The following is an 18,310-nucleotide window of genomic DNA, read 5'->3' as shown; positions in this document are numbered from 1 at the left end:
GAAACTAAGAACATTTACAATGAATTTTGTTTTTTTGGTGAACAGGAAACTCAAAAATTTTTTTCATACCTTTTCATAGGTGTTCAGTATACCCGCCTTGAGATGCATGGCGTATGTGAGTGTGATATTCAAACTGCTCTTACACTGCAGCGAGCATGTCTTGAGTTACAGCTTCCACAGCTACTGTTATGCGATGTTTCAGTTCATTCATGTTGCTGGTAATGGAGGCACATAAATCTCACAATAAATAATCACAATGAGTCAGGTCCAGTGATCCAGCTAGCCAGTACTGTAAGGCTGAATCATTTGGTCTAGTGCGACTGATCCATCGTTCAGTCATCCTTTGATTTAAAAATTCCCACGCTGTGTGGTGGTGCCTCATCCTGTTGGTAAATGAAGTCATTCGAATTAGTCTCCAGCTGTGGGAAAATAAAGTTCTGAAGCATATCGAGATATGTACTACCTATAACACTGTTCTTACCAAAGAAAAATGGACCATACACCTTTTACCGTTAAAACTAGCACTAAGCATGGAAGAAAACTGTCATCCTCCATCTTGCCAAGAACGAAATTACAGAACTCGACTCATTGTTCGTCACCTTCACGAAGAGCTTACAGTAGGTGAATTTTGTATGGTTTCGTTTGTAAACGTCGACGCAACACACGCCAGACAGACATCAGGGGTATGTTAAGCTGTCAAGTTGCACAGCGGATGGATTTGTGTGGACTCCTTGTGAAACTATGGTGAATGAGTTCAACATCTGTGTCAGACACTCGAAGATGGCCCAGCGATTTGCTTGTACATAAACAATCTGTTTCTTGGAATTGTTCATGCCATCATCTAATGGTCTGTGCTGTAGGAGGATCCACACTGTACCTAGTACGAAAGTCACGCTGAACAGTTATTACTGACATGAACTGTGCAAAATGTAAAATACGAAATGCTTTCTGTTGACCCAAAACCATTTTTACTAGAACTGAAGTGGGCGCACACTGCTGCTACCATAATAGGAACCATGTAAAACTCGAGAGTTCGTTCTTTCCAACAGTTTGTTATTCACATGCATATCTCAAATAACATAATAGTTCTGATTTTTTAAAAATCGGATGATTCTTTTTGATACACCCTGTACTACAATCCCCTACGTTTCGCTCACACATGTGTCGTTGGGACAAGATTAGAATAATTACTGCATGCACAGAGGCATTCAAACAATCATTCTTTCCACGTACATGCAACTCACAGTGGTTTGCAGAGTGTAGATGTAGATAAGTATGCCTTGTTTGAAACGTTGTATAAAAACAGTCGTGACCGACATTGGTGAATGTGGGCAGACATGAGATTTTTGTGTAATATCTATAGAATTTATTTGTGTTTTTCTATAGTAAATGACATTATAGTCTGCAGGACTACAATCTTGTGTTTTAGTTTAGTTTACTTTGTCCATAGATCGTATTTTACAGTCATATTAGTTCTAGATGAACTGAATTGTAGGCATCCTGCGGGGATTTTCTTGATGTCGCTAAAGCGATTGACTGTGTAAAACATAATGTATTAGTACAAAAACTCCCACACTATGGCATCAAAGACCACCCACTTGCTTGACTAGAATCTCAAGTGACATAACAGCAAATAAAGAGTTGGCTTATCAGCTGCAGGTGAAACAGAGTGGGAAACTATTCAGTACGTCATATGTAAGTTGAAGATGAAGAGGGAACGAAAGGAAAGGAAGGGGAGAGATCATTGCTGTCAGCTGCATTGGGACATTACGCAGAATCGGTGGCGATGAGTGAAAATGTATACTGGACCAGGATTCAAACCCGGGATCCCCTGCTTACTAGACAGGTGTGGTAACCACTGCGCCTTGTGGGACACAGTGTTATCACAACGGATCAGACTATCTCGGCTCGCCTCACTGCTGACCCACACTTCCATGGAGTGCCACCTATATGCAGCCACTGTCCATTTCCTCCATATTCACTCTTCTGAGATTCCCACAGGTGGTCGGACGTTTTTCTGCATCGACAATGAAGAAGGTAGATTCATTGCCCAGCTAGGCCTATCAAATTATATGACTGTGTGATGTCTGTTCTATTGGGCATGTCTGAAAGAAGATAGGTGGCACTCGTGTAGATCGGATGTGAGGCGAGCTTAGATAGTCCGTGCAGTTGCGATAACACTGTGTCCTGGATGGTGCAGTGGTTACTAGACCTACCTAGTAAGCAGAAGATCCCGGGTTCGAATCCCAGTCCAGTACACATTTTCACTCGTCGCCACCGATTCCGCCTAATGTCCCAATGCAGCTGACAGCAGTGATCCCTCCCCTTTCCTTTCCTTTCTTCCCCTCTCCTCCTTTGATTGACATACAATGTAAAACAGCTGCGGAGCTGCATGGTGTCTGTTCTTTCGGACATGTCCGAAAGAACAGACACAACACGTTCATGTGTTTAGTATATTGTCCCAAAAGGCTAAATCCTTGGACAACTGATCTTAACATACCTTAATGGCCTGCTGACATTAGGAATACCTTGTATGTATATTGTTTGCGGTGCTGTTTGTTTTTCTCAGTGTAATATTATGTTCTTCCAGCTGTCCTACAATTTTGTACACAACTTAATTTAACAACACCAAATAAAAATAAGATCAATTTCGCACATTAAGTAGCAAGTTTTATCCATAAAACACAAAATTCCTTAGAAATTAACCATTCATATGGAAAAACATATATTTCTTAAATAATAGTAATAACAAATAATCAACAGTAACCAGGTGTTGTAAATACGACCAAAAAACACGGAAAGAGGTTAAATTTTTGTAAAGGCCAATTCATACTGGCCGTCACGGCACCGTCACATCATAGCACCATCACGCCCGGGTGTATTCACGCTGTCTGTCACGTCACGGCACGTCATGTCACGTCATTTCAAGTCACGTGATCTCAACTCGTACGGCTGTCCTCCGTAACAATTAACAAAGACGTAGAATAACAACTGATATCAATGCCTAAAACCACGACCTAAGCAAGCGAGGAGAAATGGAGTATCAAGAATGAGAGCATGGCTGTGTATTGGAAGGAGATAAGCTTGGGGGGTCACGTGATCAACAACAGACGATGAACTTGTTCCCGAGAAACCTTGACGGTGCCGTGCCGTAACGTGACGTGACATGACGGCCAATGTGAATCCCGCCATTACAAATAAATTGTGGAATGTTTCGATGTGACGTGACGTGACACCCAACGGGAATTGGTCAATACATAATAATGATACATTTTAATAGCCTGCACTTATTTACATAACAGTCTTGCAGATGTCGAACAAGGAAGTAATTACTTTTTGAACGTGGTTGATATGTATTTGCTGTACCTTTTAATTACTACCGTGCTGCCAAGTTCATTTGATAGGATTAAATTTCTTTCGTTAACCAAGTGTAATTACCATAGGTTACTCATACTCATTGTGTTTGACAGAACAACAATATCTGTGATAGGCGCCAAAAACGCGCGAATTGAATAACGCATGCGTAGCCGTTCTTTTAATGTCTGAGGGTAAAATGGCGGCAGAGCAGGAGCAATTTCAACAACTAATTACCAGCCTCCTAAGTACTGATAATGCTGTTAGATCTGCAGCAGAGGTAAGAAATTCTGCGAAATATAGCTGTATTAAAAAATCCATCAGATCTGTGATTTGCATAGGTCATTAATGGACATATTTCTCAATAATTTACACGTTGGCAGTCGCCTCGTGTTGTCACTGACCTGTCTATTTTATTACTAACTAACGTAATTATTCTCGCTGATGGTATTTTGATAGTGTTTTCGTTTATTTGAGATGTGTAAATCTCAGTAGGATAGTGTAATAGGAATGACTTATCTTTTGCGTAGGGAGAAAATGATGGAACGCACTTAACCTTTTGTGACGGGAGACTGCGCATAAGTTAAAGAGGTGACCGTTTCAGGGGAAAAAAATCAGCTAATCAATGGCTCTACCCTTTCCACTTCATCTAATATTTGTTAACTTTTTTCAGGAGACATACAACAATTTGCCATTCGAATCGAAAGTTCCATGTCTACTAAGCACAGTTAGGAATGCAGCAGTGAATGAAGATGAGCGTCAAATGGCAGCCGTCCTCCTACGAAGACTCTTGTCAGCAGACTTCATGACATTTTACCCTAAGGTAACATAACTTTTCATTGCTTTATGACTTAGTCACCATAGTGTTTGTCAAAAAGAATCTCTTCGTGTTTCATGTCTAAGCCTTTGTACCTGCCGAAGAACACAGTAGTTGCCTCAGTTAAATGTAGTCTAATGTAATATATAGACCTCAGGTCGTCACTCTCGTTTTCTCTTTCTGTGCATTACATCAGTACATTTTATCAAATCTTTGAATAATATAGAATTTTGTACAGGTCTTACTGTGCTCGGTAGTAGCGTCTACTCTCGCTATATTTTAAATGCTATGATATGTTTGATCTATATACTGTACAAGCAGTACTGTGTAAATCCTTAAAGATGCGCTAGTTCTGAAATGATTAAATGTTGGTTGACATTCAGCTGTTGTGGTTCGTGTCTGTAGTCACAAATGATGGCAGGTAAAGTGTACATGTTTTGTACATCTGAGGTAATGCTTTATCAGACAGCCAATGAGTGTTCAATAATATTCTGAGCTCTCCGCTGTAAATGTCATAGCCTGTATGGACATCAAGTGTCATAGTGGTGGATTATCTAGTGATTTCTTATTTCATTATTGTTTCATCATGGCTCACGATGGTAAGTGACAAATTCTACATTAGCAAGAAAGACACAATTTGAAAGATAGGCTACATACTTTCATCAAGTGCATAGTACCTGGATAGACGTGCAGTAGTTGGCATGTTATGTTTTGCAGAGTAGGGTGGGCAGTGCTTGTCACGGGCTGTAATTGGAATGCAAAATGGCAGGTTTGCAGTCAGTTACAGCAGACGAGTGAGCAAGAGTGTTATTACTCTCAGTACAGTGATGACATTTGTGCAAGTTGAGTGGTCAGTCTCCAGCCAACATCAGCTGTTCCATAGGGACTGTTGTGCTGAATGTTTCGTAAGTTAATGCAGTGCTTTTGCCTGGTGAGGCAAGTTGCATGTGTTGCGAGGGGAGAACCAAATATAGTGATTAATATTATCCACATGAGCGCATGGCATGCTGGCACCACTGCCAACCCCCCCCCCCCCCCCCCCCCCCCCCCCCCCCCTCCCACCCCAACCATTGTGTCAGTCATAAAGTTATTTGGGATTAGTCAGCAGTGCGACACCTTACCAATTGGCTGGTGGCAGAAATATGAGAACTTTTCACGTCGCTATTAACATGAAAACAGCAAAAGTAAAATTCAGCATGTTGTACCTCCTTGGGAATAAGTTTTGAGCTGTTATCAACAAATTATATTGTAAGTCCCAGATCAAATAGGTGTTTTCTCAGGGACCTAAATGTGATATGGAATGAGCAGTGTTTTTATAAACAAAGATCATCATGAAACTTCCTGGTAGATTAAAACTTTGCAAAGGTCCCGAGTTCGAGTCTCGGTCCGGCACACAGTTTTAATCTGCCAGGAAGTTTCATATCAGTGCACACTCTGCTGCAGAGTGAAAATCTCATTCTGGAAAGATCATCATGATTTCTTAGTTTCACTGATCCTCAACCAAACTGTTACCTTCCAACCTAACCTAGCCCTCAGCCTACTGTATAACTGAGTCTGTTGCCACAACCTTGTAAAAAGAGCCACATCTGCAACTCTTAAAAGTCATTACTAATTCCGCTGAATCTGCACGAAAGATTCAATGTACTGCAGGTAATCTGTCCCCATCAATGGATCCCCATCTACACTAGACATGTATAGCTCCAGTAAACCACAGAATCCAAACAACCCTTCCCTTAATGTACTAACAAACAAAAAGCAGAGGTACACTTGACAAAAATTGTTGCACTTAAATCACTGCCAGTTGGTCAGGTGCAGCACTGATAAGATTGAAAACAAATGTGCTATATTTTTCTATTTACATTGGAACATGGAGATGAGAAAGTATTACTTGAAAAACTACAGGAAACTGTTCTTGTCTGACTGTTCCAAGAAGGTAAAGTATCTTTTCTGCAAATAATGTGTAATATCTATAGATTTAGTGTATATCAACTGAATAGATACAGGTTTGAAGATGGTCACGTTTGTTTGACTTGTGGGAGTGTGTCATTCTTTCCATCCTCGGTACGTGAATGGAATGAGAAGAAACTCTGATAATGGTACAATGGGATGTAGCCTCTGCCATGCACATCATGGTGGTTTGCAGAGTGTAGATGTAGGTGGCCGCTGTAGCTGAACAAGCAACAAGCAGGCTTTGCATATATTTAAGCATCTCATGTTCAGATCCATGTGAATATTTTCAGTTTTTTGCCATAAGAGAGACATTCTTCTGGTCCAATAATTTGTTGTCCATGATGCTCTCCATTGTGTTACATGAAACATATTTTGATGATGTGCAGCTAACTTCTTATAGAAAATGCAATAGAATTTTGACTTTCAGTGAGTCACATCTGGTGGAGTATGACCCCTCTGGAGTCAAAAGAATTTAAATGTACTACCTCTGTTTGGCGTAATATGAGAGACTTATTCACACTGTTTCATTGACATGTAACAGACAGTCTGTTGAAGCAGAGCACATGACTTGTTCAGTAATGCCCAAGGACAGTACACCAGCAAGTTCAAATACCTGTACCACATTGCTTTCAGTTCAGACTCATTATTCATGCACAAAGTGTCATCATCAACAGGCTATTCATAATCATTGTGGTTGTGCCAGTGACAGTTTGGGACTGGATGTGTACGTGGACTTGGAATGCTTCAAAGGGTATGTCGACTTGGCTGCCCAAGATCGGTCTCCTGTAGACATATCAGCAATGGTAGAGGAGTGATTTGCAGAACAGAATGGCATTTCTCTTCATGAATGGCTTCCTTCTCCACCCTGTTGAATATGTAGGGGCAGAGATGAAATGGACTGTGCAAGAAAACTGGCCTGACCTGCACAAAGAACCCAAGATGACCTTTGAGATGTCACCCTAGCTGCCTGGGAGGAGGGGTCAGAAAATGAGACCCCTTTCTCACAGATTGCAGTCAGTCATTGAAGTTGAAGGTCTTTTGGAAGTTACATTAAGAATTAAAGAAATATGGTGTGCCCATTTGAGGGCTGAAAATGCCTTGATAAGAACTGTCAATTGTTTTTTCTATTGATTTTGTGATTTTTACAGATTGAAAAAATTAAAGAAGTAATGCAAGAAAAATTGCACTAAGCCGCATATGAATCAGACCTCATTGCCAAGCAGTTGCCTACTAAACCGCTAACTATGCCATTGAGCTACAGCTGCCGACATTTAGATACTTACCATTCCCGGCTCCACATCATGAAATGGAATGCCTGTACATCATCTGCTATGCTACGAATAACACAGCGGAGTCTTCTTACATGTTTTAGAGGTTGCATCTTTATCCTAAGTGTCCAAAAGGTGTTAATCCTTCTACTACTTTCAAAATTACAATTGTTCTTTACTATGAACAGATTTGTACAACCTGTAATGTGATTGGTTAGTGCTTAACATGGCGGGTAATTCAAATTTTTCACAGCCATTTTTTGTGCTGTTGAGTGTACATACACGTACTAGCTACCACTTTCTCTCCCCAGCCCCCTAATACAGTTATGAGCCGACCAACCCTCTCCCTGTAAAATAAACGGCAAAAACAAAAATTTCAATGCTTCTCCAGACAGTAAAAGAAGTCGAAAACAGTCACCTGGACTTGTTCTTCCTCTACACATATGCGTCCAAAAATATTGCAGGGTACACACACACACAACCAGTATTCAACTCTTACGTGGGATGCAAACAGCAATCTGTAGGGGGAGCAGAAGGGGAAGGGATAGTAGTGTACTGGAGGGGGAAAGATGAATGCTGTCTGATGGAGTGTGCAGGGACTAGAACGCCTACAGGTTCAGCATCAGGAGGTTGTGGGGCATGGAGGTGGAGAAAACAGGAGCAGAAAAGGGAAAGATGTACAGATGCATTGGCAGAGGGCAGCAAATAAACAGGATGAGAGATGGGAGGAGACGATAGGACAGAGTGGGTGGAAACTTTTGGATGGAGGGTGTGAGGACAGTATATTATCCTATGTTGAGGTCGGGATTGTTATGGTAGTGGAGAATGTGTTGTAAGGATAGCTTCCATCTGCGTAGTTCGGAAAAGCTGGTGGTGGAGGGAAGGATCAAGATGGTGTAAGTAGTGAAACAGCCATTGAAATAAAGTGTGTTATGTTCAGCTTCATGTTGTGCCACAGGGTGGTTTACTTTGCTCTTGTCCACAGTTTGGCAGTGGCCATTTGTCCTGGTTGACAGTGGTTGGTAGTCATACCAATATAAAAAGCTGTGCAGTGATCGCAGAAGAGCTACTTTCATAGGTGACCCCGCCCCTGGTGGGGTAGGATAAACCTGTGATGGACTGGAATAGGAAGTGCTGGGTGAGCAGATTGGACAGGTTTTGCATGCGGGTCTTCCAAAGGAATATGATCCTTGTGGCAAAGGGTTGGGTTTGAGAGTGGCTTGGAGATGGACTAGGATGTTGTGGAAGTTTGGCAGGTGACAGAACACCACTCTAGGAGGAGTGGGAAATGTCTCGGGTAGGATGTCCCTCATTTCAGGGCATGATAATAGGTAACCAAAGCCCTGGCGAAGGATGTGGTTTTGTTGTTTCAGTCTGGGGTGGTACTGGGTGATGAAGGGTACACTCCTTTGTGACTGGCTGGTTCTTGGGGTGATGGGAGGATGGAGAGGGTGGGGGGTAGGTCCAAGGGGTAGTGCCTGTTGATGAAGGCCTTGATGAGACCTTCAGCATACTGGTGCCCAGGCTGTGTGGTAGGGATATTTTGGTGTGAAAGGGATGAAAGCTGTTGTAATGCTTATACTGTTGGTGGTTGGTGGGTTTAATGTGGAATGTGGAGACAGGTACGAATGGAGCCATCGGAGAGGAGGAGGTCAGCATCTAGGAAGGTGGTGGCACGATGGGCTGAGGAGGATCACATGAAGTGAATGTGAGAGATGATGTTGAGATTATGAAGGAAGGAAGATAAGGTGTCTTGGTTCTGATTCGAGACCATGAAGATATCACCAGAGAATCTGAACCATACTAGAGGTTTGGTGTATTGGAAGGCTAGGAAGGTCTCCTCTTGATGGCCCGTAAAAGGTTGTCATAGGAGGGTACCATGTGGGTGCCCATTGCTGTGATGCGTATTTGTTTATATGCAGGGTGTATATGACCCGGGATATCCAGGAAAAACCCGGTAATTTTTTCATCCGGGAGAAAACCGGGAAAAACCCAGGATTTTTTAGAATTCCGGGAATTTTTCATTGTTTTAGTTTTCAGTTAAATTTTTGTACTTTTGACTGGTAAGAACCGATACTCTAACTAAGGATATTACTGTATCCCGCTACTGCAGAATAATACGTCAACAACAAAACATAAACGAGAGAAAAAAACGAAAATAACGTACATTGCAAATGAAATGCGCCATGTACGACGACGACACACAGTGCTCATGCAAGCGTCTGCCAATTGAAAATGTGTCAAAGACTTTAGGAAGACTAGGCAGTGCTTCATAACAACAAATTGCCTCCAATGAGTGTGAAGTTGCAACTGTTTACATTAGATTTGTTTTACCAGTTACTCGCGGGCTCATGCGCATGCGCAGTTGAGTCATGTTGGAGTAGTAGATTCTCCCACTTCTGGCTACAGGAAATGTGGCTGTTGGCTGTGCAAGCAGTCGCAGCAAGCAGCTAGATACTACCGCGAAAAGAGGGCACCAAATTCATATTCTTGAGGAAAAAATTTGTTTCACAAAGCGCCTAGCATCCAGCGCAAGCGCCTAGCATCCAGCGCACGTTTGTCTATCTGTTATTCAGATGATTTTGAAACGCTTCCCTGTTGGTTTTTGAACATTTTTGAACACATTTTAAGTTGCTTTTTGAATGAAATATAAGTTGACTCTCGAATGCAGGCATAGTGTACGTGATGTGCCAGTCAGCAGAATCCTCGTTGCATCTAGAAATAAACTTTCCGCAGACAAAAGGGGACAGGGCTATACGAGCTGAGGGAGTAAAGCCAAACGGATGAACGCCAATCACTGTCTGATTATGTGGTTGATTGGGTTTGCGAATTAGCAGCATTGTTAATATTACTAGCGAAATCCATTGATTCAGACTACCAGAATGGAAATAAACAACTAACAGGAATAACAGGTGAGAAAGATTACGTGTTATCTTCTCGGTGTATCCAAGAAAATGAAATTTTGACAGAAAAGTTTTGGCCAGATCGCTACACTAGTAAGGACCAGAGGTACAGTCTCCGGCTAGCAGCCGGGTAAGTTCTATTCTGGAAGTAATAACCCTGTGATTCTGACAGGGTTAGTGAAGTTAATCGGAAAACAAATTTTGACAATGGCAGCAATAGCTACAGAATTGGTGATGAGAAGATTGTTAGAACGAGGAAGGAGAAGAAACAGGGACATCACACAAATTATGGAAGAATAAGACGATTCCAAATTTACATAAAAATTTCTTAATATCACTGTTCGATCTCATGCTTGCGGAGCTGGTGCGTATGAATGAAATGTGAAACTATTTCCTAACATAAAGCTTTTTGCTTATAGTAGGCCTAATAGGCATTCGATATTGGTACTTCGTGGATTATATTCTGTCATGTTATAAAAATGGCCATTTGTGCCAAAACAATCTCGTTTATTTGGTGTGTTACAACATTGCTGCCATATTAGAAAGGCCCATTTTGTTTTATCTAGCAGACAGTGACAAAATAGATGTAATCAGATCGAGAAACTACACCAGTCTTAGCTATTATTTGTATTAACAGCTTTTTCAGTATTAGATACGGCATTTCGATTTTTCATGTAGCAAAACGTTTGACGAACTTTGATGAGGTAATAGATTCTTTCGCAGAAAGGAAAGCATGTCATGTAAAGCTGTAGCAAGATTAGAGAGAAAAAATTCTAGGAATTAAGGTTTGAAGAAATGTGTAATTTCTTGCTTATTTCTTGTCAGTATTGATTTTATATGCCCTATATTTAATTTTATGTCACACAAAGCAGCAAGTTACTAACTAATAGGCAATAAAGAGTTCAGATTTTCTGAAGAGTTTTTGTTCTCTCGATTACAAATAATCCCATCCGCTATTAATTGCGAGATTTTTTTTTTTTTTTTTAAGAGGATCAGGCTATCAAACCGGCCGACTGGGAGCAGGAGAGGCACCATAGGACATTTCAATTTCCACTCTCCTGAATGTAGTTTGGACGTGCGGAAGAAAAATGCTTTATGAAGAGGTGTGGCACTGCACTTCGGCATACTTAAGACCAAATTAATATGTCTTACATTTCCTCGAATACATATGTTTTATGTTTCAGACTTTTCAGAAAGATGTGCGCTGCAAGATGAACATAGGGTCTTTTTTTTGAAAATCCGATTTTTTTTTAGTATTGACCCGGTTCGCAAATGTCATAGATCCGGGGCTGATGCGCAGAGCAGTCTGAGTTATAGTGGGTAGTCTCCACATGAACCGTGTTTACATTTAGTGATTTTGCTGTTTTCCCTTTGTTTACTCTCACGTCAAATGAAAACAAAACTGATATCTGTGGCTGGGAGCTATCAAGTGACTTAAAACACATTCACATAATTACAGAAGTCTAAAATATATCATTGGTTTCAGATTTTATTTTATTTCCACCTTTCTGACAGTCAAGCATTAATCGCCTTGAGGAACAAGGAAGTTATTTTTGTCTGTTTGCTAATGATATTTGACTTTCGTTAACCTTTTCCACAGAGGCAGTCAATGTATTTGAAACGAAATGTTTAATTCCACAGTACTGGCTAGTTTCAACTGTTCACTGCATTTCAAGTGCACATTTTCATTTTTTAGCACGTCTGATAGTATGCCATAATAAAGAATCAAACATCATATAATACAGTACTGGTGCGCCAAGAAAATTTATATCCCGAAAACCACACTGTGAAAAGCTTAAGATCAGGTCGAGGTCTACTTCATTGGGAATCCGGACATACTAATGTGCACTTTAAGTATCCACTTTAAATGTGCACATTTTAATACATGGTTCACAAAATTCCGATGTTCTTGCAGTACCCTCTGAACTCTTGTTTCTTTTATGATATAATGTATGATCTTTCAGTGTTCTACACGAACGTACATATGGGCTTCCTACGTCATGATAGCTACCCAAGCGCGGTGTCGCCTGTTATCTGCGCTCTCTGGCAACTGCTGAAACAAACCTATTTCTAACAGGTCATGGGAAAATATTGCGAATAGTTGTTTGAAAAACGTTACTTTCAAAGTAAATATCGTTTTACGTAAGTTGAACTATGTGCAAGAATATACCATGAATTTATTGTATCACAGAGCGTTTGACTCTCATTTAAAAACCAACTCTTTGGTGACAAGCCATTTAGAATAATTTCGAACCCTGAAGATCAGACATTTATTAAAAATTTTACTGGCACATTAGTGTGATATATCTTAAAAGTGTAACACACGCAAAAAATATCAACAGTATATGCGAAAGCTTAGCTTCTCTTGCAGCTTGGGAACAATACTATATGTGAAAACTTTGCTTTTCTTGTAGCAACACTATGTATATTAATTTAAGCTGTTAGCTTTCCCTGTTTGTGTGTTCGTGCTACTTAACAGTGATGTTGCTGTTGGCTGACTACATCACGTGTCCTATGCTCTGAATAGCTGGTGTCATCAGCCGGCGAGATCACATGACATGAGCTACGAACGGCTTACAAAAGCGCATTGAAATCTCGATTTCAATGATTCGGAAAGTAATATGCGGTGTTTGGTGGAATTGCAATGTATACTTTCGTAATACGAAAATACGCAACGTACATGTTGCTGCACATCAGATATTTCCAAAACTTGTCTTTTTCCCTGAGTTTCGTTTTCTAAAGTGCCGGGAAATTGTACGCCCGTGTATAAAAACCATAACCATTCAAATGATTGATAAGGGAAAATATACTGTCACCCGGGAGAAAGTGTATTTTTAACCGGGAAAAATCCGGAAATTTTTTTTCCTTGTCCACATATACACCCTGATATAATTTCCCATCAAATGAGATGTAGTTGTAGGGTAAGACAAAGTTAGTAGGGTGTATGAGGAATCAGGCAGTGGATTTTTGGAGTCTTAAGGACATTGGGAAAGGTAGTGTTCAATAGCGGTAAGACCATTGGCATGAGGGATGTTGGCGTATAGCGAGGTGGTGTCAAAAGTGAAGAGTAAGGATCGAGGAGGTCAAAGGATGGGTTGGTGGAGAGTCTGTGGAAGAGTGGTTGGTGTCTTTTTACATGGGAAGCTAGACTACGGGTAATTGGTTGGAGGGTTGGTCAGTGATGGCCAAAATTCCTTCAGTGGGGGCACAATAACTATCCACAATGGGATATCCAGGTTTGGGGATTTTGGGGAGCATGTAGAAGGTAGGTGCGCATGGTATCAAAGGGGGTGAGGAGGGAAATGTATTCAGTGGAGATGCTCTGGGAGGGGCCTAAGGATTTAAGCAATGATTGGAAGTTGTGTTGGGCTTCTACGGTAGGATCACTCTATTAGAGGAATAGTCAGATAATTGGCGGAGGCCTTCCGCCAGGTTGTTGCTGTCATTCGTAACAACAGTGTTGGAACCTTTGACTACAGGTAGGTTGATTAGCTCGTGGTTTGTTTTGAGGTTGTGTATGGCTATTTGTACTGGAAGGTGGTTGTCCTGAGGAAGGGAACTGGGGAAGGTTGGTGAGGGTAAGTTGGAGGTAAGGAATTCCTGGAATTTGACTAGTGGGTGGTTAGATGGAGGGGGAGGATGATGGAAGGTGGTATGAACTGGAAGAGGCAAGATTCAGTGCTGGAGTTAGCGTAGATTTGGTTTGAGAGATTGGTGGCAAAGAAGTGCTTCCATTGCAGGCATCAGGAGCAGGAGAGTAGGTTTTTGACAAGTCCAGCATAGGTAAAGTTGGATGTAGGGCTAAAGGTGATGCCTATTGATAGAACAGAAACTTCTGTGGAGCTGAGAGTTTTGGTGGAAAGGTTAATAACAGTGTTATGGGGATGTTTTGGCTCTGGATTTGGAGGAGAGCTGGTAGGGAGATTTGGAGGGTATGGCAAGTTGGAAAGATCAGCTAGGCACGATTTAGCTTCCATGAGGGTTGGACAAGGAGGAACACTGTGGGTACGATAGGGGTTGAGGTGGCAGTAGGATGTCAGCAGGTTGGATAACTTATGGAGATGGTGTCTGGAATGCTCCTCCAGGTGCTGGAGAGCAAGGGATTCAGTTTCAGAGATGTGATGTATGGAGTAGGGATTGTCGAGTATTAGTATCTTGCGGAGGGAGCAGAGGTTGTTCTGAGATGCCTGTGCCATGGAGATACGTTTTTGCAGTGCTAGGTTTGTGAGGGTCAGGGATTGGCAGAATAAGTAAAGGGTGAGGGAAGGGGGGTTGGATTAGGTCAAGGATTAAAACTTTGTGTGGCATGGGCAGATGTAGAAAACAAAATGCTAAAGTACGTCAGGATGAGGTGGGATCAATAGGTATAAATGTATTGATAACTATCCCTCTCCTACCCCCTTCAAATTGCTACTTGGCATCCCATGTGAGCATTGCATTTTGACCCAAGATGCTGGCATTGGGGTCAAGTGAGCATGAGGTATGCTTGTGTGTGTGTGTGCGTGCGTGTCCGTGTCCGTCCTTTACTGATGATGAAGGCTGTGGCCGAAAGCTTTATGTGAGTGTCTTTTAATTGTACCTGTCTGCAACGTAAAGTGTCATCTTTACGGCAGGTAGCACTCTATCTTTTCCTACATTGTTGAAATTGAATAAAAATTACTCTAAAATACTGAGTCTAAATCCACATGTGTACTCTGCTAACCACCAAGCAGTGTGTGGCGTAGGGCACTATTCTGACCAAAATCATATCCCCCCCCCCCCCATCTCCCCCCTGTTCTACTCGTGGATCGCGCGGGGGAAAAATGACTGTCTGAACGCCTCAGTACGAGCTCTAATTTCCCTTATCTTTGAATGGCGATCATTGCACAATTTGAAAGTTGGTGGTAATAATATATGCTCTACATCCTTGGCGAAGATTGGATTTAGGAATTTAGTGAGCAGCCCCTTCTATTTAGCACGTCGTCTATCTGCAAGTGTGTCCCACTTCAAACCCTCTATGAGATTTGTAACACTTTTGCGATGGCTAAATGTACCAGTCACGAATCCTGCTGATCCTCTTTGGACCTTCTCAATCTCTTGAATCAGACTTAACTGGTGAGGGTCCCATACAGACGAACTATAATCTAAGACTGGACAAACTAAAGTATTGTACCCAATTTTCTTTGCTGAAGGACTGCATCACTTCAGGATTCTACCAATAAACCACAATCTAGGGTTTGCTTTACCCGTTACTTGTTTAATCTCATTGTTCCATTTGAGGTCATTTTGAGTAGTCATACCCAGATACTTGACGGATGTTACCACTTCAAAAGACCGGGCATTTATTTTGTACTCTTACGTTAATGGGGATTTTCACTTTGCTATACACAGTAGGTTACACTTACTAATATTGAGACTGTCAGTCATTACACCACACATTTGTTTTCTGCAAATCGTGATTGATTTGTTCACAACTTTCGTGTGATACTACTTTCCTGTAGACCACAGCATCATCGGCAAACAGTCTAATGCCGCTGTCAATAGCATCAACCAGATCATTTATGGAAATCGTAAAAAACAGCGGACCTATTACACTGCCCTGGGGCACACCTGATGCTGTACTTGTTTCTATTGAAGTCTCCCCATCCAGGACGACATACTGCTCTCTGTCTGTTAGAAAACTTTCTATCCAACTGCAAATGTCATCGGATAGACTGTAAGCGCGCACTTTTTGGATCAAGCAACAGTGCGGAACTGAGTCGAACGCCTTTTGAAAGTCTAGGAATATGGCATCAGCCTGGGAGCCGGTATCTAGAGCCTGTTGTGTATCATGCACAAAGAGGGCCGAGCTGTGTCTTGCATGACTGCTGTTTCCTAAAACTGTGCTGGTTCCTGCAGATGAGCTTCTCAGAGTCTAGAGAGGTCATTATGTCTGAAAACAAAATATGTTCCATGATCCTACAACAAATCGACGTCAGTGAAACTGGCCGGTAATTATGTGCATCCGATTTTCTACCCCTTTTTATAGATTATGACCTGCGCCTTCTTCCAGTCCTGTGGAACTTTCCGCTGTTCCAATGATATCTGATAGATGATGGATAAGAATGGTGCTATATTTGTCGCATAGTAAACATAAAATCTTACTGGGGGTACTGTCTGGGCCAGATGCCTTTCTGGTGTCCAAGGATCTTAACTGTTTTGCAATCTCCATACACTAAACACTACGTCAGCCATCCTTGCATTTGTTCGATAATTGAAAGGGGGAATGGTCAGCCATCCTTGCATTTGTTCGATAATTGAAAGGGGGAATGGTGCTGCAGTCCTCTACCATAAATGAGTTTTGAAAGCTAGGTTTAGAATTTTGGCCTTTTGTATATCATCATCTGTTACATTACCTGTACTGTCAGCAAGAGAAGGTGTTGAATTATTTGTAGTGTTCACAGATTTTACGTACAACCAAAATTTCTTGGTGTTATTTTTAGAACTGCAGATTAAATATTGCTTTCCCCAGGATACATACCCAAAACTGCTCTGGAAACTGAAACTAAAGAAAACTAGTCAGTCGCAGTGTCCTATTGACATGTCTCAAGACAGCAAGCAATCTGCCCTAAATAAATAAATAACACAAATATAAAACTGTATTAAATCCAAATCAGGATATGTAGAACTGCTCCTAGTCTTAGTTGTAGATACAGATCTCAGATCCATTGAATGACCAAATTTAACACACATTTCCCCTGATTAGCCTAAGTCATTTCAGAAAGTTCAGTGCTTTGGTGCCCCTAAATACCCTTATAGGAATAAGTATTGATAGAAATTTGGCAACCAGAATTTCACCCTTTTTTAAAATCCGTTTGAGAGAAGGAGAAACTGGCATGATGAATGCCGCTTTTACTAGTCAGCTCCATAAAAGCAGTAAATCTAAACACATTTACTACTGCTGTTCTGGCATCAGTGTGTACCATAATACTTAAAAATGCATCATCTTGTTCCATTGTTAAGGGCACATGAAACATTTCTGATGATTTGGTCCATAAACTTAGTTTATTATTGCCAAAAATTGATGTATTTTTAACACACAGCTGCCACCTGCTGCTCAACAAGAGTTAAAGGATCAAGTTCTTCAGGCGGTCCAGCAAGAGCAAGTGGATACAATAAGACGGAAGGTCTGTGACGTAGCAGCAGAAGTTGCTCGAAATCTTATAGATGATGATGGGAACAACCAGTGGCCAGAATTCTTACAGTTCTTATTTACGTGTGCAAGTACACCAATTCCGCACCTCAAAGAAAGTGCTCTTCGAATGTTCAGGTGAGGAATATATTTAGATATGTAAGTTGTACATACTTATAGAGAACACACACTACTACAGAATCTGTTTCATATATGATTTGATATGCTCGCTTAGGGTAGTTGTACAATACTTGCAGGTATTTATTGCTAAGCTAAAGTTTACTTAGATTTAAATGCTGTGTCAGGTTAATATTCAACGTGTCTAATTTTCACTTCATTTGTGACTTTTCTTGAGCAAGTTTCTGAGCAACAGTAATTATTATTTATTAGTTAAGGATTATACTCATGATTTCTGCAGAAACTGAACATTTGATTGATACCAGTGTAGTGGACTGACAAGGCAGCCAGTCCACAGTGACGGGTAGCCGAAAGGGCACACGTACACACACGCCGACTGGCGCGAAGTCTGGAACAGGATTCGTAATGAATGTGATAAAGAAAAGAACGTAGCTACTAGAACACTTAACTTTTATATCGTCCTTTGGTATACAGCATTCTTGATGATACAAGTGAGACTATCTTGAGATACATGCAATGGTACAAATGGCGCCTTGCTAGGTCGTAGCCATTAACTTAGCTGAAGGCTATTCTAACTATCTCTCAGCAAATGAGAGAAAGGCTTCGTCAGTGTAGTCGCTAGCAACGTCGTCGTACAACTGGGGCGAGTGCTCGTACGTCTCTCGAGACTTGCCTTGTGGTGGCGCTCTGTCTGCGATCCTGACATTGGCGACACGCGGGTCCGACATGT

At 41.3% G+C, this 18,310-nt stretch overlaps 1 protein-coding gene across 1 annotated transcript in view; it reads left to right on the top strand.

The window, feature by feature from the left end:
• The first annotated feature begins 3,477 nt into the window (after positions 1-3,477).
• The window catches only part of LOC126235840 (importin-5), a 186,237-nt gene continuing 171,404 nt past the window's right edge, over positions 3,478-18,310 (top strand). The window contains exons 1-3 of the mRNA XM_049944703.1: positions 3,478-3,634; positions 4,028-4,177; positions 17,354-17,580. Coding sequence (XP_049800660.1) covers positions 3,539-3,634; positions 4,028-4,177; positions 17,354-17,580 — 473 coding nt within the window. The 5' untranslated portion in view covers positions 3,478-3,538. The remainder of the gene's footprint in view (positions 3,635-4,027; positions 4,178-17,353; positions 17,581-18,310) is intronic.

Source organism: Schistocerca nitens, chromosome 2, assembly GCF_023898315.1.
Source record: "Schistocerca nitens isolate TAMUIC-IGC-003100 chromosome 2, iqSchNite1.1, whole genome shotgun sequence".
NCBI lineage: Eukaryota > Metazoa > Arthropoda > Insecta > Orthoptera > Acrididae > Schistocerca > Schistocerca nitens.
Note: the sequence above shows the minus strand (reverse complement) of the source record. Positions and strands in the feature narration are given on the sequence as shown.